The 16411-nt window shown below is 40.0% G+C and overlaps 1 protein-coding gene across 5 annotated transcripts; it reads right to left on the bottom strand.

Moving 5' to 3' along the window:
• Window positions 1-55: 55 nt before the first annotated feature.
• LOC135979798 (protein dispatched homolog 2-like) lies at window positions 56-15943 on the bottom strand. Of its 5 annotated transcripts, none has more exons than XR_010597045.1 (6): window positions 15303-15933; window positions 11071-11100; window positions 7812-7928; window positions 5925-6048; window positions 3164-3318; window positions 94-284 (listed from the first exon to the last, which is right to left on the bottom strand). XR_010597045.1 is itself a non-coding variant. In XM_065579998.1 (4 exons), the coding sequence occupies exons 1-4, from the start codon at window positions 12216-12218 to the stop codon at window positions 111-113; spliced, it is 345 nt and encodes a 114-aa protein (XP_065436070.1). In that variant the 5' UTR covers window positions 12219-12950; the 3' UTR covers window positions 56-110. The 5 variants fall into 5 exon arrangements, 1 of the variants encoding a protein (XP_065436070.1); XR_010597046.1 differs by lacking the exon at window positions 15303-15933 and adding an exon at window positions 12202-12940; XR_010597048.1 differs by lacking the exon at window positions 3164-3318 and having other exon boundaries at window positions 65-284; window positions 15303-15943.
• Window positions 15944-16411: the final 468 nt, after the last annotated feature.

Below are 16411 nucleotides of genomic sequence, written 5' to 3'. Positions count from 1 at the left end.
GGATCAGCTGCACCAGCACTGCAAAATTCACAGAGGTCACAGAAACCGTGACTTCCATGAATGATTTGCAGCCTTATAATAACATTCTAGTAGAGCATTTCCTTCTTAAACTATCCCATACTTGGCTTTTGCTCCTTTAATGGAGCACCATGTTCAGCAATTTGTTTCTCCAACATTTTTTTTCCCTTCTCTAGCTGCTTACAGGATTTCATCCACGTCTTCATTTTACTGCGAGCAAATCCATTTTGCTTCTTCCGTTGAATTGTAGACTTCAGATTGTCCAACTATAAAATAAAAAATTGTTTGTAGTTGCTAATAGGAAACTTCATTCTTCTGTATAAGCATTATACTCTCACTAATGGCATCTCACCTGTCATTAAAAGTTCAGTGCAACTAAAAAACCAGACAAAAGTTATAATATGCATTTGTATAGTAGATTCACTTAGTAATATACAATTGAATTATAGCAGCTTCTAATTCCAACAGAGAAACATTAAAGTCATGTTTATTGGAAAGCTACATGTGTGTAGATTTCCTTGATAGAGAAATAATAATCTAAATAGAATATTCAAAACAACCAAATGACAAAACCCAGCTGAAACGCATGTGGTCCAGGCAGGTTTGTCCACCCTATGTGCATTGGAATGCCAAAATAAAGGGATGGTGGATAACTGGCAGCCTTATAAAACACACTTCAGGATAACGTAAATATCAAGCACAGTGCTCCATTAGCTGGGCATGGAGTGAGCACTGTAACTCAGTGCCTGCTTGCCACAATACGGGCTCCACACTGTGCTACATGATTGCTTTTTCATGTGTTTATTTCTGAAGCGAGAGCACAGAACTACAGTCCGTCATTCACCACAAATGGAAGTAGAAAAAGACTGCAGGCTAGAAAATGCAGAGGGAATTGATAAGAAGAAATTCACCTAGATGGACAGGTTTAAAAACTAAAAACGCCTATCTAAATTATTAGCAAAAATAGTGCTGTCATAAGAAGAATCACTTAATTAATAATTTAGATGGAAATTCTGCATACATCAGAACTGATATGCTCTCACAAGTTGCATGTGACATAATGAGGTAGTAGAAGCAGTTTAAAGACAATAGGGGCACGTCTACAGTGGGAAGTTTCACAAGGTATTAATTAATGTGTTCATTAACATGATGTTACAACATGCAGTGTAGACACTGCACTGTTATGTTTAATATCACAGTCAGTCAGTTATGGTTAACCTTAAGGGCAGAGTGAAAAGACATGTTTAAACACGGTCTAATTTTGAAGTACAGACCCTGGCAAGTAAGGTATTGTTTCCTTTGCACCATAAGTGGAGGCATGGCGATGTCTCTCTCTGGTAGGACTACTGCTGCACTTAGGTTCCCCAAACTTTCAAATTTTCCTTACATTTTAGTTTAACATCTAGTTTTAACCAGAAATGATGATCTCAAAGGAGGAAAGCATGAGAAACTAGATAGTTTATTATTATTGAGGTTTTTTTCAAGACACTGGCTTCCGGTGATGAGAGAGTCATGTGGGTTTGGGATTTCTTTTTTGTGTGGTTGTGTACATGGGGTACTTCCCCCGATTGTTTACAGAAGTGAGGTAGCACGCTAATCACCCTGCTCTGGGCATTTCTCAACTAAGTAGGGGTACTGAGACAAATGCTGATTGTTGGAATAGCTTGCTAGATGGCCCCAGGTGCCCGAAAGGGTGTCTGTCTACACCCTTCCGAAGAGAATTAGTACCACTTGGGGGTTTTTACTCAGTAAAGCAGGAGCCATTTTGAACATGGGAAGGGATTTCTCCTTGATGCCTCTGTAATCCCCTGATGGTGCAGCTACATAAGGAATGGAATTCTTATGTGCCTCTGTTCTGGACACACACTGTCTAAAGTGCTCTTTAATCCTTCAACGCTGAGCAAGCCTATGGAGAGGGGGAGGAGACTCCAAACTCCTTTCCCTGGTAAAGCCTGGGTCCTTGACCTGATAAACGGACAGGGACAATTCCCACTCCATTGTGACCTCAAATTTGGGCCCCCTTCCCTGGTTGAAAGAGGATCCCAGGTTGAAAAGCAGAGATGAACAATTTACATTACCCTGCCACCTGAGACAGGGCTTCACAGAAGTAACACGTGTCTCTGCACACTCAGATATACTCCAGGGTGGGAGGGGCAGTGAGTCTGATACAGAGCACTCCAGGAGACCCGCATATAGGAGAAAACCCCAGCAAACACATCCTAAGGATGGGAAGGCAAGAGAAAAGATTTAAAGCCTGATGTTTATACTTCCTGCTCATTAATTACACATATTACTTCCTTACAAAGGGGACAATTCTATTTGTCTTTTTGGGACCCAGAGCATATGGAGTTTCCAAGTGTTATTCCTGAGCAGACTATGTGGGTGTGTTTATGTGCGCATGCAGGGCACTAGTGCACTGGTCCAACAAAGCTCCATCCCCTCACACAGCAAGGGTTGGTGGCTTGTAGCAGCAAGACGTAGGTTACCCTCTAAGACCCCTAAAAAGCTGCCCACTGAACTACTTGGACTTAGCTTGATTTTGCTGTGCTTTTCTACCACTGCACTAGTGGTCAAAGGGAGTTACTGAGAAGTGCTGTGTTTGCGGATCCAGAGAACTTATTTGAGGAGAGAGAAAGAGGAGCAAGAAGTTGAAATGAAATCAATGTAGCAGAAAAATGAACAAAAATTCATGATAAAACAAAGTTGTTGGGAGAAACTGAACCGCCAACTCGTTCTGCTGGTGGACACAATTTCTGGTGGCCTGAGGTGAAGGATGGAGCTTAGTCCTGGAGCCTTCAGCAACAACACTGGTCCACCTCCCAGTTCTACAGGTGAGAGGAATCACCTCTTTGTTCCAAATGAGGAGAAAAGCTGGGCCACAGAACAGACAAAACGTGCATATTTTATCATGTTTTCAGGTGTCCCGCTAAAGACCTCCTGTATCTTTGATAGCCAGAAGTTTATAAGGTAACAGATTTAATGAGATTTCCATGCTACTAATGGAGAAGTTATAGCAAATGTTATATTAGAATAGAGACTAGATATTAAAAAGGACACAAATAACTATTTTGGCTCTTAAAAGCTTAAGTATGAAATGCCTTATTAAACTATCTGAAAAACTTATGTTTGTTTCTAGTAAGTCTACTTTTTCTTCTTCTAAAGCCTTGTTCATCTTCTTAAGGGTTCCATTTTCAAGTTGTAGCTCCTGGACTGAATCCTGGAGCAATTTATTGTTGTTTTTTAAATGCTGAAGCTCGGCTTCTTGTGCTTCCAGTTCTATTTTCTGAGACAAACTCTTATCTATAGTAATAAAAAAAATTAAGTGGTTAATTTGTGAAAGCAAACAATGTCAAATATGCAATATTAGCTTTTATGGGTAACACTATAAACTGGCAATATTGACAATTTTCAATTTTTCACCTATCAATAAATTTTCTTAGTATTTCAGAATATAATTACGTATGTGTGCTAAAACTGCCTTTATTCCCAAACCATGAAATTGTATAGCATTGCCAGAATTCAGTTTTGCAGAAAGAACATACTGCTAGTCAAGTCGCTCTATGCTTCACAATTGTAACTCTAAAAAAACAACAAGGAGTCTGGTGGCACCTTAAAGACTAACAGATTTATTTGGGCATAAGCTTTCGTAAGTTAAAACCTCACTTCTTCGGATGCAGGAAGTGTAACTCTGTTTCTACAGCCCATCTTCACTGAGGTCTGATGGCTTGTACTCTGAAACTCATGGTTGACAGGTAACAGTATCAATGGCTAGATAAAGAATTTTGGTGCCCTATTTGTCCATTTTCCTGTCTTCAAAATCCAGAATATATAAAAATGATCAAGGTGTTTGATGGACTGATGTATGGAGTAAAATTAAGAGAGACAGACAATACAAGAGATTTCCTGTATTGCAAAGAGAATTCTATTGAATAACACCAACTTACCATATAAAACAAGACTACGCATTCCCTTCCTACAGGACAAGGAAAATTCAATGTCTCCAAGACCCAGAACTTGGTTAGAGAGGGGCAGAGAGAGGGGAAGGGAAATGATAGCAATCAACAGATATTTGAACTATGTCAACACATAGGATGGAGAAGGATTATTTAGGGTGGTGATTCAAAGGGGAGTGTAGCGGGGCGGTTGCCCGCTCTAGCCCTGAAGGGGTTGGAACAACCCTGCAGAGGGCTGTGGCTGGGGAAAGCAGCAAGCCTGGGCTGATTGGGGAGGCAGCTACAGCTGGACCACGCCCCCATCAGGCCACAGCTGGCCCTTATAAAAGGGCTGTGAGCCAAACACTCAGTCAATCTTCCTCTAGCTCTGAAGGGAGAGGGACCTAGCTGTTTGGGAAGCTATGGGTACTGGAGTGAAGCAGGGCTAGGGAAAGGCCAGAGGAGCTGGGAAGCTCCAGGCTGGCAACTCCCCAGGCTGCAGGGCCTTGTCCAAGTCCCAGATTGGTACTGAGTTGTAGGGAAAGGCAGCAGGTCCAAAGTCCCCTGCCAATGATGAGTGGCCATTACAGACTGCAGTCGGCCCTAGTGAAACAGGGCTAGATGGTGACTGGCAGTAGCCACTGAGGCAAGGTGGAGGATAGGGGGTGGGGATTCCCCTGGGTGGGAATCCCTAGATAGTGGGTTACTGTTGGGGGCAGGACCCTGACAGGGGAGGACACCAGGGTCCGGGAGGGACACGGGGGCTAATGTCGAGCAGGATGGTGACCATCAGAGGGTGCTCTGGCTAGAAATGAGCTAAGTCCCTGGATGACCAGAAAGAAGCGCCGCAGGGGTGAGTCCCACACCGTTACAAGGGGGAAAAGGTATAACTAGAGAGGATAATCAGAGACTTCTTAGAGAGGAAGAACCGTCCAGGGGTTAAGGGTGACAGCCTAGGACTCTGGGCACCAACATTCAGTTATGTTTCAATTAGGACAAGTTATTGTTGGCTGTTTCTAGAAATACTAGTTTACTGAATTTCATTTTTTCTGTACAGTGGAATGGTATTATAGTATCAATTTAACAGTAACTTTGTAGTACTTTAGGGTAGTCAAGTAAAACTCTTTCCATGACAGTTCTAAATACATGGTTGAGCTGGTTCAGAACAAATAAGAACTGACCACAGTCTTTATCAGAATCAGATAAAGATTCCTTTCAGACCTTCACTACGGATAGGACTCCATTACTCAAAAGTTCTTAGGTTTCCTCTTCCTTTAATAGATCCTGGCACCCCACTCCGAAACCTAATTTAGAATTTATGATCTCCAGGACAGAGAACCTGTCTACTGTGACTATGTTCTAATGCATGGAGTAAATTCACAACAATATTAAATGCATAGAAATTTGTTTGTGGAACATGTATAAGCTTTGGATAGCTGTCTGCTGGGTACTGGAATTCAAATCTAGTGCAAAACAGACTGATGTGCAACCACCTCTTTGTATCCCTCTTAACTCTTTTGGTTTCTTGATCTACTAGGACATTTGCATTAGAAGAAATACCACGAACTCTACGATCTACTATTCTCTTCCATAGGATTTATTAGATAAGTCTCACTACATCTGTTAGCCTTGCTAATACAAGAACTTCTCTCTTAAAATATATTCAGAACAACCCAAATAGATTTATGTTGACAGAAAACTGTCATTTCTACCAACAAAATCTGAAAAATTCAGCAGCTCCTCAGCCCTTGTGAAAATATAGCTGGGTCTGGACTGCAAAGTTCATACCCAAATGTCCTAAAAGCTCAGATGTGCTCAGATTTGGGGTTTTGGTTTGGGCACATCTGTATTGGAAAGCAATGTAACAAGTTCTCTAAACTCTACTTACATTTTTACCTGTTTACCATTATTGTTGGGGGAAACAGTACAGCAGAGAAAATTATCTGACAGTACAGGAAACAGATGCTAACTTACTAGCAAAGGATCAGAGAAGTCTGGAAGATCTGGAACTAATATGCCAACCAACGCACACACCACTATTAACACAGTACACATGCCTAGAACCACCACTGGCCAGTCAGCTATCAGGGCTGCATAACTATAAGGAAAGAAAAAAAATATATTTTAGCAAGGAAAGAGGAATTTGAAAACAAAAGAAGAACAGAATTATTTCACACCTCTCTCCTTACTGAATAAGACCCATCTAAAGCATGGGTCTATTTTTTTATTACACCTAAATGGAGGCTTCAGACCTTTGCCGGGTATCTATGTGAGATCCAGTTTAATCTCATTTTCATTTTTTTTTTAAATTGAAGTGAGAAACAGACCAAAAAAAGATGATGTTCATCTCCAGCAATTCCCTCTCCTCTTGAAACTTCATTTGGGTTCTTGTTAAAAAAAAAAGTCTCTCTCACCAGTCCATTGGTATTTCTTTAAGATTGTTATAAAAATATAGATTTCAGTTTAGCATTTTTGTGTGTGCTGCTGCTGCCTCTAAGATTATTATTTCTGACTTATTCAAAAATAGATTTCTTTGGTTCACAGGTCAGGTAATGATAATCGCTACTTTTACTCAATCTATTCTGGCAACTATGGATAAAGCACAATTAACATCATTTTAAGTCAAATTGCATCATAAGACCAAGTATGCATTATTGATTTTTATACTACTTCCTCAACTTTATAGTTCTGGTTTGGTCAGAATGGTTTTCCCTGATCTGTACTACACAAGAAAATAAGTGATTTGCATAAGCCAGAAGAACCATTTGCTTTCTAACTTAAATCTACAATTTAAAAAAAGTTATTCCGAGCCTATTATGATAGTCCACAGAATTTGCTGCAAGTTCAAGGATGAAAATAAACTGCAATACCCACACACATACTCAGATTTCAGTATATATCATATCTTGCTAATAAATTCTTAGAGCAAAGAAGCTTTCACATACATAATTAAATATTTATCTCAATAAGAGGATCTTGTTACATTGACAAAAAGTGTGCAATAAAAAAAAAGCAAAAAAATGAAACCCAGAAGTACGAAGTTCACTATAATTAGTCTTACATCAGTCATTGAAATCAAGGTCCTGGAGTTCCAAGGACAGCTTTACAGAAAGGTTATGCTGTCTAATCTTCAGAACAGAGGGGACAAAGTCCGGTGAGGTTTGTGATGCATTTTGAAAAAACATTTGAGTATGTGTCACGGAGTATTGGGGAACTCAGGGCCCTGCACCCCCGGCTTCCTGCGATTCACCATGAGACTCAGCCAGCCAGTAAAGCAGAAGGTTTATTTGGATGACAGGAATACAGTCCAAGACAGGTCTTGCAGGCACAGACAACAGGGCCCCCCTCAGTTAGGTCCAGCTTGGGGTCCCAGGGCATCCCAGCCCCCCCCCTTTGGGGGGTCAGAGCCATCTCTGCCTCCCAGCCATCTCTCCAGCCCGCTTCCAACACTCTGCCTTCAGCGACCCCTCCCACAGCCTTTGTTCAGTTTCCCGGGCCAAGGTGTCACCTGGCCTCCAACCCCTTCCTGGGTTCTCATGTTACACGCTCAGGTATTCGCCTTCGGGCAGACTCCCATCCCCCAATGCAGACTATCCTAGCCACACTCCCCTGTCAGCATTCACACACCACAGTAAGAACAGTCCCAGTTCGTCACAGTATGAATCATAGCATATTGATAGTAGTTGTACACATGTAAATATTAAATCAGGACAATTTATAGTCTACTTCCTCCTCAATCTCCATGCAGACTAAAATAAAGGTTAGTTTATATTACAGCTCTCTCTACACCTACTTTCACTACCCCGAGAGACTGTTGTTGTTTTGAAAAATCAGATCAGCACAACATCTGTATGTTCTTACCTGGACCCAGTTACCCTCTGTCCAGAGATTTTCTGTTCTATTGCTAAAACAACATCGAATTCCCCTTTTTATCCCAAGGCAACAGGACAGTCACTCTGGCAGCAGTTTACCATTTCTCTATAATAAAACCAACAATGCTGTTACTGACTGCCCTGGGAGTCCTCTGCAGTGTGCCTCAACCTGAAAAATCTTCACTTCAGCAATGAGAAAGGGGTATGTTCTGCAGGGTTCAGCACAGACTTGGGAAGATTCAAGTGCTAGTGTGGCTTTGCTTCAGTTTCTCCATAGATAAATGTGGAATAATATTTACCAATCTCACACAGGGATTCTCAACCTTAATTAGTGAAAGTTTCTAAATCTGTTTGAAGTGCAATTTATTATTAAATAAAAGTTTAAGGGAGAGGGAGTAGATGACTTAACATTTTTCTATTTACAGGATTCAATATTTCTATATACACCAGATTCTACATTGACTAGTTAAATGTTTGTCGAGAGCTCTGAAGACTTGAAAGTTATTTTTCACCAGTATGTTGCTACTGCAAGAATGATTCCTTTACCCTGTTGTGTGTGTGATTCCATCCTCTGCTGAGCAGCTTGCGCTCATCTCAGTTGAGCAGAACTCTTCACTCAAGAACACTAAAGAAAGTTGTGGCCTACATGACCTGTTTAAAGACTTTAATAAACCTTATATAGGAAACATTACCAGGTCTTTACTCTTGTAAATTGTCCTATTTTTTCGTGTCACTGTAGTGGGAAGATCTGATGACCAGCAAGCCTAGTGGATAGCTCTTGGCCTTATGGTTTCTGCTGGCCTAGTCATCCCAGAGGGGGCCTCAGTTGTGGTCTCAATCACCCCCTTGTACTCTGATTGGTCCCCCAGAGTCCAGTCAATACAGAGGAGCAGGAGAAAGGGTGCTAAGTAGGGGACCCGGACCCACCTACTTCACCGGGTCCCGAACCAGGGCCCTAGAGGTTATCCAAGTATCCAGCCCAGTTACTGAACTACCCCAAATTAGGTGTTCTCTGAGGTCACTTCCTAACATCTGGAGTTCCTTAGTTTGGGGCATAATCATAGGCTAGGCAGACTTTCCTCAGTCTCTTAGTGTCCTGTTCCGTTAGTTAATCTCTCGTAGAGCTTTCAACTCCCAAAGAAAGGGATGAATCCAAGTCCCTGCTGCTAGAGTAGCCTTCACAGAGCTGTTGCTACTCTTGACACAGCTCTCAGCATCAGCCTGGCTTCCTGGTGTCACATGCACTCGTTTCTCCCTTCTCCTAGCAGTAATGTCCTTTAAAAACTGCTCCTGGACTGAGAACATGCTATGCAAGTTCAACTTGTTAAGGGGCGGGGCCTCCCTAGCCCAGCATTGCTCCAGTGTCGGTCCCATCACAGTCATACACTGGATATTTGTATCAGCAACGATCACTGCAGCCAGAATAGCAAAAGCATCCATTTGAACTATGTGACAACAACATTTGTTTCTACATAATTTGCAATCCTTGTTGGTTTTCAACACTCTGATGCACTTTGTTAATTAGCCTATGTGCTTTTTGGTACCTTGAGCATATAAACAATTTCACAGTTCACTGAAAATGCAAAAAAAAAAAAAAAGGCATGAGTATGTGTATCAAATAGATTCACAATAATTTTAAGTTGCCTCTGACAAATCTGGAAATATCTTTCCCTTTCCAGACAGCGCACATTTTTGAGATACAGTAATTAATTCTCTTTTCTCAACTTCATATTTTCAGATTTTGTCTGTCTGAGCTTCATTTGGCACCACTAATGACACTGGTGTAAAGCAAGAAATCTCTTCGGTGATTTGTCCACAAACAACTGAGATCCTGAGTTGTTATTCAAAAGGAAAAGCTGGTCTCTCCACTTCTTCTTATTTCGTAGCCATTGTGTGGGAGGTGGGAGCTTTAAAATTAAATTGTAGTTCTTCCCCTAAAAGGCAAGCCGTGGATTTGACCTGAATTTAAAAAAATGTGGGTGCATTGACCTGAAGATGAAAGTGACTGGCCTCAGACCTCTGCCCCCAATTCAGAAAAGCAATTAAGCATCTGCTTAAATCCACCCCTATTCAAGAAAGAACTCAAATTTTAAAATGGCACGCTTTAAGTTAAATATGTGTTTAAGAGCTTTCCTGAATCAAGGCCTCAGTTTCCTGCCTTATACTAGCTGACTAAACCCACCAATACATTGGTGCAACTGGCTGAGAAGAGTCAGAGGACTGGGCCAGACTGGTAAGCAAGTCATTTCTTCGGCCATTCAGTAGTCCGAATCAAGTGGAAGTTCCCACTAGCCACAAAATTCATTGCTGCCTGAAATTTATTTTATGCCAAAACATCTGCTGCATTCAGTCTAGTCTGTAGTACGTTAACATTTCCTACACTGCTTTGTGGTATGGTGCTCCTCTTTTCTAATCTACCCAATCCATATATTTGTGATTCTTTACTTGCCTCGCTGCACTTCTAATGAGCTGGGAAATCATGTTTGCATACTAAGCAATAAAACAATGCTTAGGAGTTCTCCATTGTGAATCTGTATCTCTGTGTATAAGAAGAAAAACCGGGTTCATAACAATCTGGTTGTACACAAAAAGATATATACAACTTTTCAAAATGTCTAGTTGGTGTATATTTAAGAGGTTTTCATTGTTTCATGTACAGTGGAAATGTATTTGATTGGATTTATATGCAGTATATTCACTGAACAGATCTATTATTTACTGAGGGCAATTCCTGCACCTGGATTATTCCTTTAACATGTGTTCATTTGAAATGGTATCTAATATTTCAGGTGCATGAACATTTTGGGTAGGCCATTCTTCTTTCTACCATTAACCATGCTGTATTTTTGTTTAAGAGTAGGAAAGATTATTGCAATGCCCTCTCCTGAGCTTTTAAAATCAAGCTGTTTTATAATTATTGGTGTTGGACCAGAGAGTTTCTGGTGGTACACTCAGGAGCAGGACTGTGGTCAGCTGTGCACACGCGCACACACACACACACACACACACACACACACACACACACACACACACTTTGTAAAGAAAATAAAATTAAAAAAGAATCAGAAGACAACACGGGATATTTGTCCAAAATTAGTATTATTCTTTCCATCTGCTTTTAGAAGGAAACCTAGTCATATGCACAACAGCTAATTTTACAATACACTAACACCTTTGTATGAGACATGGTTTTCTTAACACATGAGAGAACATGCACAAGATTTGTAAGTGCTTATACGGTACCTTACCTTTTTGGTAATTTGAATGGTCTGGCTGGTCTGAAAAGAAAAAAAAAGAATTATCGAACATAAACAAAATGCACTAATACTTATGCACTAATATTTTTTTCCTGTGCAGTTCCGGGGAAGAAAATATTTTAAATTGGCATATTCTATCCTGGCATTATCCAGAAAACTGGAACCCCCAAAGGTACCCAAATAAAACCTGTTTCAACTGCAAATGTTGTTGTTGCTTCTTTACTAGAAATCTAGCTCTACCAAAGTTATTCTGAATAGCAAGAGAGAACAGGCACAAATGTATTGGTTGCGAATACTTTCTCTTCTTCAAATGGATCTTAGTTCATGGAGTAATAATCTTCAGTATACACTTCATATTTTAAAAAATTGTAATTAAGATGACCAAAAAGCAGTCTCTGGGGGAAAACCATAAATCCACTTAAAGATTCAGTATCTATGGATATGACAAACAGATGTTCCGAAGATGCAACTAAAACCACAGTTTCAGGTAAAGCATGAACTTGGTTTACTTTCAATAGTCATCTTTAATACTGTTTCTATATTCCGTAGATAGAAGACACTAACTAAGAGACCATTTTTCACCAAAAAAAGTCACTTTATAGTACTAAATTCTCAGTTCTCTAAAAGAGTACAGATTTGCTAATTCCCACACCACTGCATTAATGGCTCAAAATTTATGAGGGCTTCTGAGATTGTTCCAGGAGCAACTAAAAAAAAATCAGTTTGTCTAAAAATAAGATACATTGTCCCTGCAAAAGATACTGAGTGAAATCCTGGCTCTGGGGAATTAACTGTACCATTATAAGCATCTTTGTACAGGTATAGCTGTGTCCACACTAGGGTGTTGTACTGCTTTAACTACATATGTTACTAAACCAATATAGTTATGGTGACAAAAACAAAGAAACAAAAACCACCCGTGTATAAAAAGTTAGGACTGCCCCTAAAAAGTTAGGACTCATTTAGACAAAGCAGAAAGCACAATCTTATGTAGAATAACTTAACATACCACTTCACAGATATGCTGACCAGCATAGCTGTGATAAGAAAGGAATAATCAAAAATATGTTTTTCAAGCAATACTCTAATTCAAAGCATAAAATAAGCTACACGTTAGCATACCTATTACTGGGCATCATCAATGACACACTCCTTACATCAGCTGTGAAGATGAAAGAACAGATAAAGCTAGACAAACTAAACCTAGTTTCTAATCCATCTTTTAAGCATCATGGCTAAGTGCATGTGGTCGGTGTCAAATGATACAGAGAATAACTACAACTCTTAACTACTTAATTCCTGATAAATAGAAAAATATAAAGATAAAGATAAATTAAAATGACATAGCATTTTAAATGTAACTGTACTTTAGAAATACAAAGGAATCACAAGAAAACAAACATTTTCATTTTATAACCAAAACAGGATGAAAAGTCCTTAAAAAAACAAAAACAAAACTAAACCTTGTAGACAGATATGTTTCACTGTAGTTTGTCCTCAGCTTTTAGAATATTAAATAGAGCATTTATTTTCCTACTGTTGGGCTACAGAAACTGATATTTTGATTAAACCCAAACTGACGACTTCAAGAAGTTGAACACATATTTGTAAATAATCATGGAACTCATCACTATTGATGGAGCAGGTGCTCGTAATTCCCAGAATTTATAGGGAAAATGGAAAGTCTCATTGCATTTAGTGATGAACAAACTGGGAAACTTGAGGTAATGGAGGACTTGAAAAATCCATCTGCCACTGGAGAGTAAGCAGCTTTTCCTGACGCATAGAAGAACCTATGCCAACTTCTGCAGAATTTTAGTTTTCCTTTGACTTAATTAAACAAAGAGTTTCTATCCCTTGCTGTTGTGAAGATTAAATGCATTTCACATTTGGAAGGTTAACAACGCAGTGCTGTCTTGCTGGGTTGGAGAGAGAGAGAGAGAGAAGACTGTAATACCCCTCTCTGCTGCTGTTGGTCCTGCTCCTCAGTGTTCTCCTATGATTTAACAGAGTGAAAACAGACTTGATAGTAGTTAGTTTTTACTGCTGCAATTCTGAAAACTGTGGGCAACCATCAAACTGACATCCCATCAATTGTACTACTGCTTGAGAAAGCTATGAGTAGCAGTGGAAACAGACATCAGAGCTATTAACTGGGATAGAAATGGGGGGGAATATAGATTAGCAAACATTGCTCTGAGTTAGCAGCCAGGAAGCTGGAGGGAAGTGGTAGAATGGCAGAATGCCCAGTGCCCAGCTACAACAGCCAGGAAGCTGAGGAGGCATTGTGGAGCCCCTTACCTATGCAGAAGATAGGAGGCTTTGGGATGGGAAGGAGAAGAGAGAGAATGCTCCTTCCCTCCAACTGCCAAAGGGGGCTGGTAACTGGCACATTTGAAACCTTCCTTTTAGCTGGAGGGTAATATGAAAGATGGAATCTCTTAAGTGGGATCTAGGAATCCCTAAGCGGGATCTAGTAGGAATCTCATCACCCTTCCCCATTTCTAGGAGTAGAGGGACTGGACTTCTCACTATGGTTCTACCTCTGGATAGTGGGGCCTTCCCATCTTTCACAATGGACTCTGGAAAGTAGATTAAGTTCTCTGGCAAAGAGGTGCCTGCAAAAAATTTTTAAGCCTTGATGTAACAACCTTGATCTAGATTCAAAACTCCCAGCCTAGATGGTAAACTCTGTCAGGCAATCATTGGGCCTTTATTGTCTCTGAAAAGCACGACACGCTTATAAATCTCTATATAAATGTTAAAAGAAAAAAAATCTCCATGGAAGAAGTTAAGATAGGGTATCATTTTTCCACCTACATTAGAGACCTACTTAGAACATCAATTTTATGTATGGGTTTCTCTGTCATGTTCATCATCGTAGCAAGTAAGCATCACACAAACAGTAAACCTGCACTTATCCTCACAACATCCATAGGGAAGGGTTATAATTCTCTATTTACAGATCAGAAACTCAAACAGAGACATTAAGGTCAAAATTACCACATGGCCACTAACTTTGGATGTCCAGTGTGAGAAACTTAAAACAGAGATGCTGAAAAGTCTCAACTTCAGATGAGGTCAATGCAGTTACCTCTGAAAAAACATCAAATTAGAAAGCCAAAATTTGTAGCATCCAAAACTAGTGGACTCTCTCAAAATGTTATGCCTAAGTGACTTGCCCAAGATCACAAAGGAATTCTGTTGCAGAGTTAGGAACAGATCCCAGATCCACTCATTCCCAGTACAAGACCATCCTTCCTCTTTCAGCCCAATTGGCAGATAGCTGGTTTTTAGAAGTCAGTGTGGCTGAGTGCTCTGAATGTGGTAAGGACAAAGTTCTGCAGACCACTCTCAAGGTATCACCAATACATGGAAAGGTTTCTACCCAAAATTATTTGAATCAGATTTGAGTAGCAATAAGACCATGTATGAAAAGAAATGTTCGCATAAACCAACAAGCTTTTGGATTACCTCAAAGCCAAAAGGCTTATAAACAAGAATGAACAAAGGACAAATTAGCTAGAAAGCTATAATTAAATGCTCAAGAATTTTTCAGAATGACAGCCACTCTCAATTTAAGGTATCATTCCATGTAACTATACAAATTATGAACCTCTACCTTCATTCATGTAATAAAAAAGGTCAAAGCTCTGGTGGCATGATCAACTCTTTTGAGTAGAGGGCTAAGGGAAGAAAACGAAGGAAAGATTTTTGAAATCTGACTGTACACTCAGGTTGAAGTGCAAGAGAGAGGTGGATATCTACACTCTTATCTTTAATACGTTGACCCAATGACCAACCAATTTCTAGCCTTTAGAAATAAAAGATTTGCATTCCAATGCACGTTCTGTCACCTGTGAAAATGAATTTCATTCTCTAATCTGGACATTACTACAAATAACTGAACCACCACATTATTTGGCACATGTGGCAGCATGTTACCCAGAGAGATCGGTCTGGTACTGGAATGGTATGGGCTGTTGCAAGCAGATTTGTGATGTGTTGGCAGGGTTATGTAGAGAAGTTTGCCAAGCACATGCCTGACTCACATCAATTCCAATAGCCTTCACTCTAATCAGTAGATAATTAAACGATAAAAATGAAAGATTAAGTAAGAGGCTGCTCTATACAGACAAATACTCTCCTCTCCACAAAACTGGCTTTCCACTGAGGTGCTCCAGAGACCAGAACACTCCCCTTTCCCCAACCACTCCACTCACCTCAGGCTGCAGAGCTGCTGCAGTAGTTTCCATGGCAGCTACCCCCTCTCTTCAACCCTTAACCATGGCCACACCTCTACCCCTGTCCCCAAAATACCCCCAGAAGGTGGTCTGGTTGGAACAATGTATTGCTGAAGTATGCTGTGACACCTTCCCAGCAGAACTGCAACAGCAGCTGCTGCCTGTTCAGTCAGACAAGGCTGGATAGGGAACTGTGTTCATTTTGCATCTGTTTCATAATTAGGGCTCACTGAACATTTCCATTAAAAGTCTATAATGAGGAGTCTTTGTACAAAATGTTGTTCCTAGGCAAAAATCTCATTTTCTTTTATACAAGAAAAACAACAACAACAAAACCCCAACTTTAATATTTTTGTGAAAACAAAACCCCTCAAATGCACATTTCCCTTCTGTTTCCTCTCTGCACAAAGTATATTCAGTGTTGAACAAATGAGGATGATTAAGTCCTTCAAGTCTCGGAAGGTTAAAGGTCACACCTGCTATCAAATTGTTTTTTTTCCAAAAGGCATGCATAAAAAAAATTCTGTGTACACCAGAATGAATTCCAGCAGTGTAACCAATACCTTGCAGCTGTTACAATATCTTTATTACACTGGTCAGTAGGAAAAGTTATCCTCACAAACTTCACTAAAAATTCTTTCGTTATGCCCTAAAATACAGAAATGCATAGCAAAATGGATCTTTCCTTCTTAATTAATTAATCCTACTGTGTGTAGTTTTTAAAACACTGTACTTCTATTTAATTAATTTATATAAGTCTATTAAACTCTAAAGAAAGTTTTGGTGAGAAAAAGATCGTTCATCAATCTTCATGAGAAAGGAACTGTAGGTTTTGTAATAACTTCACCGAACGCACTAACAGTGTACGTAAGTTACCCATATAAGAAATCCTAGCTGGAGGGGATTCAAATTCAACTCAAAGCTAAAATACCTCTGTGCTTAGCACAACAGGGGTAATGCTGAAAAGTGATATGGCAAGGATTTAAGATGGGACAAGGCAGGATTGAATTGCTGCATCACAGCACTAGTACAATTTCAGTAAATGCTATAGAAAAGACTGGAGAGGGGACCTTGTGGTGGACATGAAC

Source organism: Chrysemys picta, unplaced genomic scaffold (assembly GCF_011386835.1).
Source record: "Chrysemys picta bellii isolate R12L10 unplaced genomic scaffold, ASM1138683v2 scaf1224, whole genome shotgun sequence".
Lineage (NCBI taxonomy): Eukaryota > Metazoa > Chordata > Testudines > Emydidae > Chrysemys > Chrysemys picta.
This window is presented reverse-complemented; position numbering and strand designations above follow the sequence as displayed.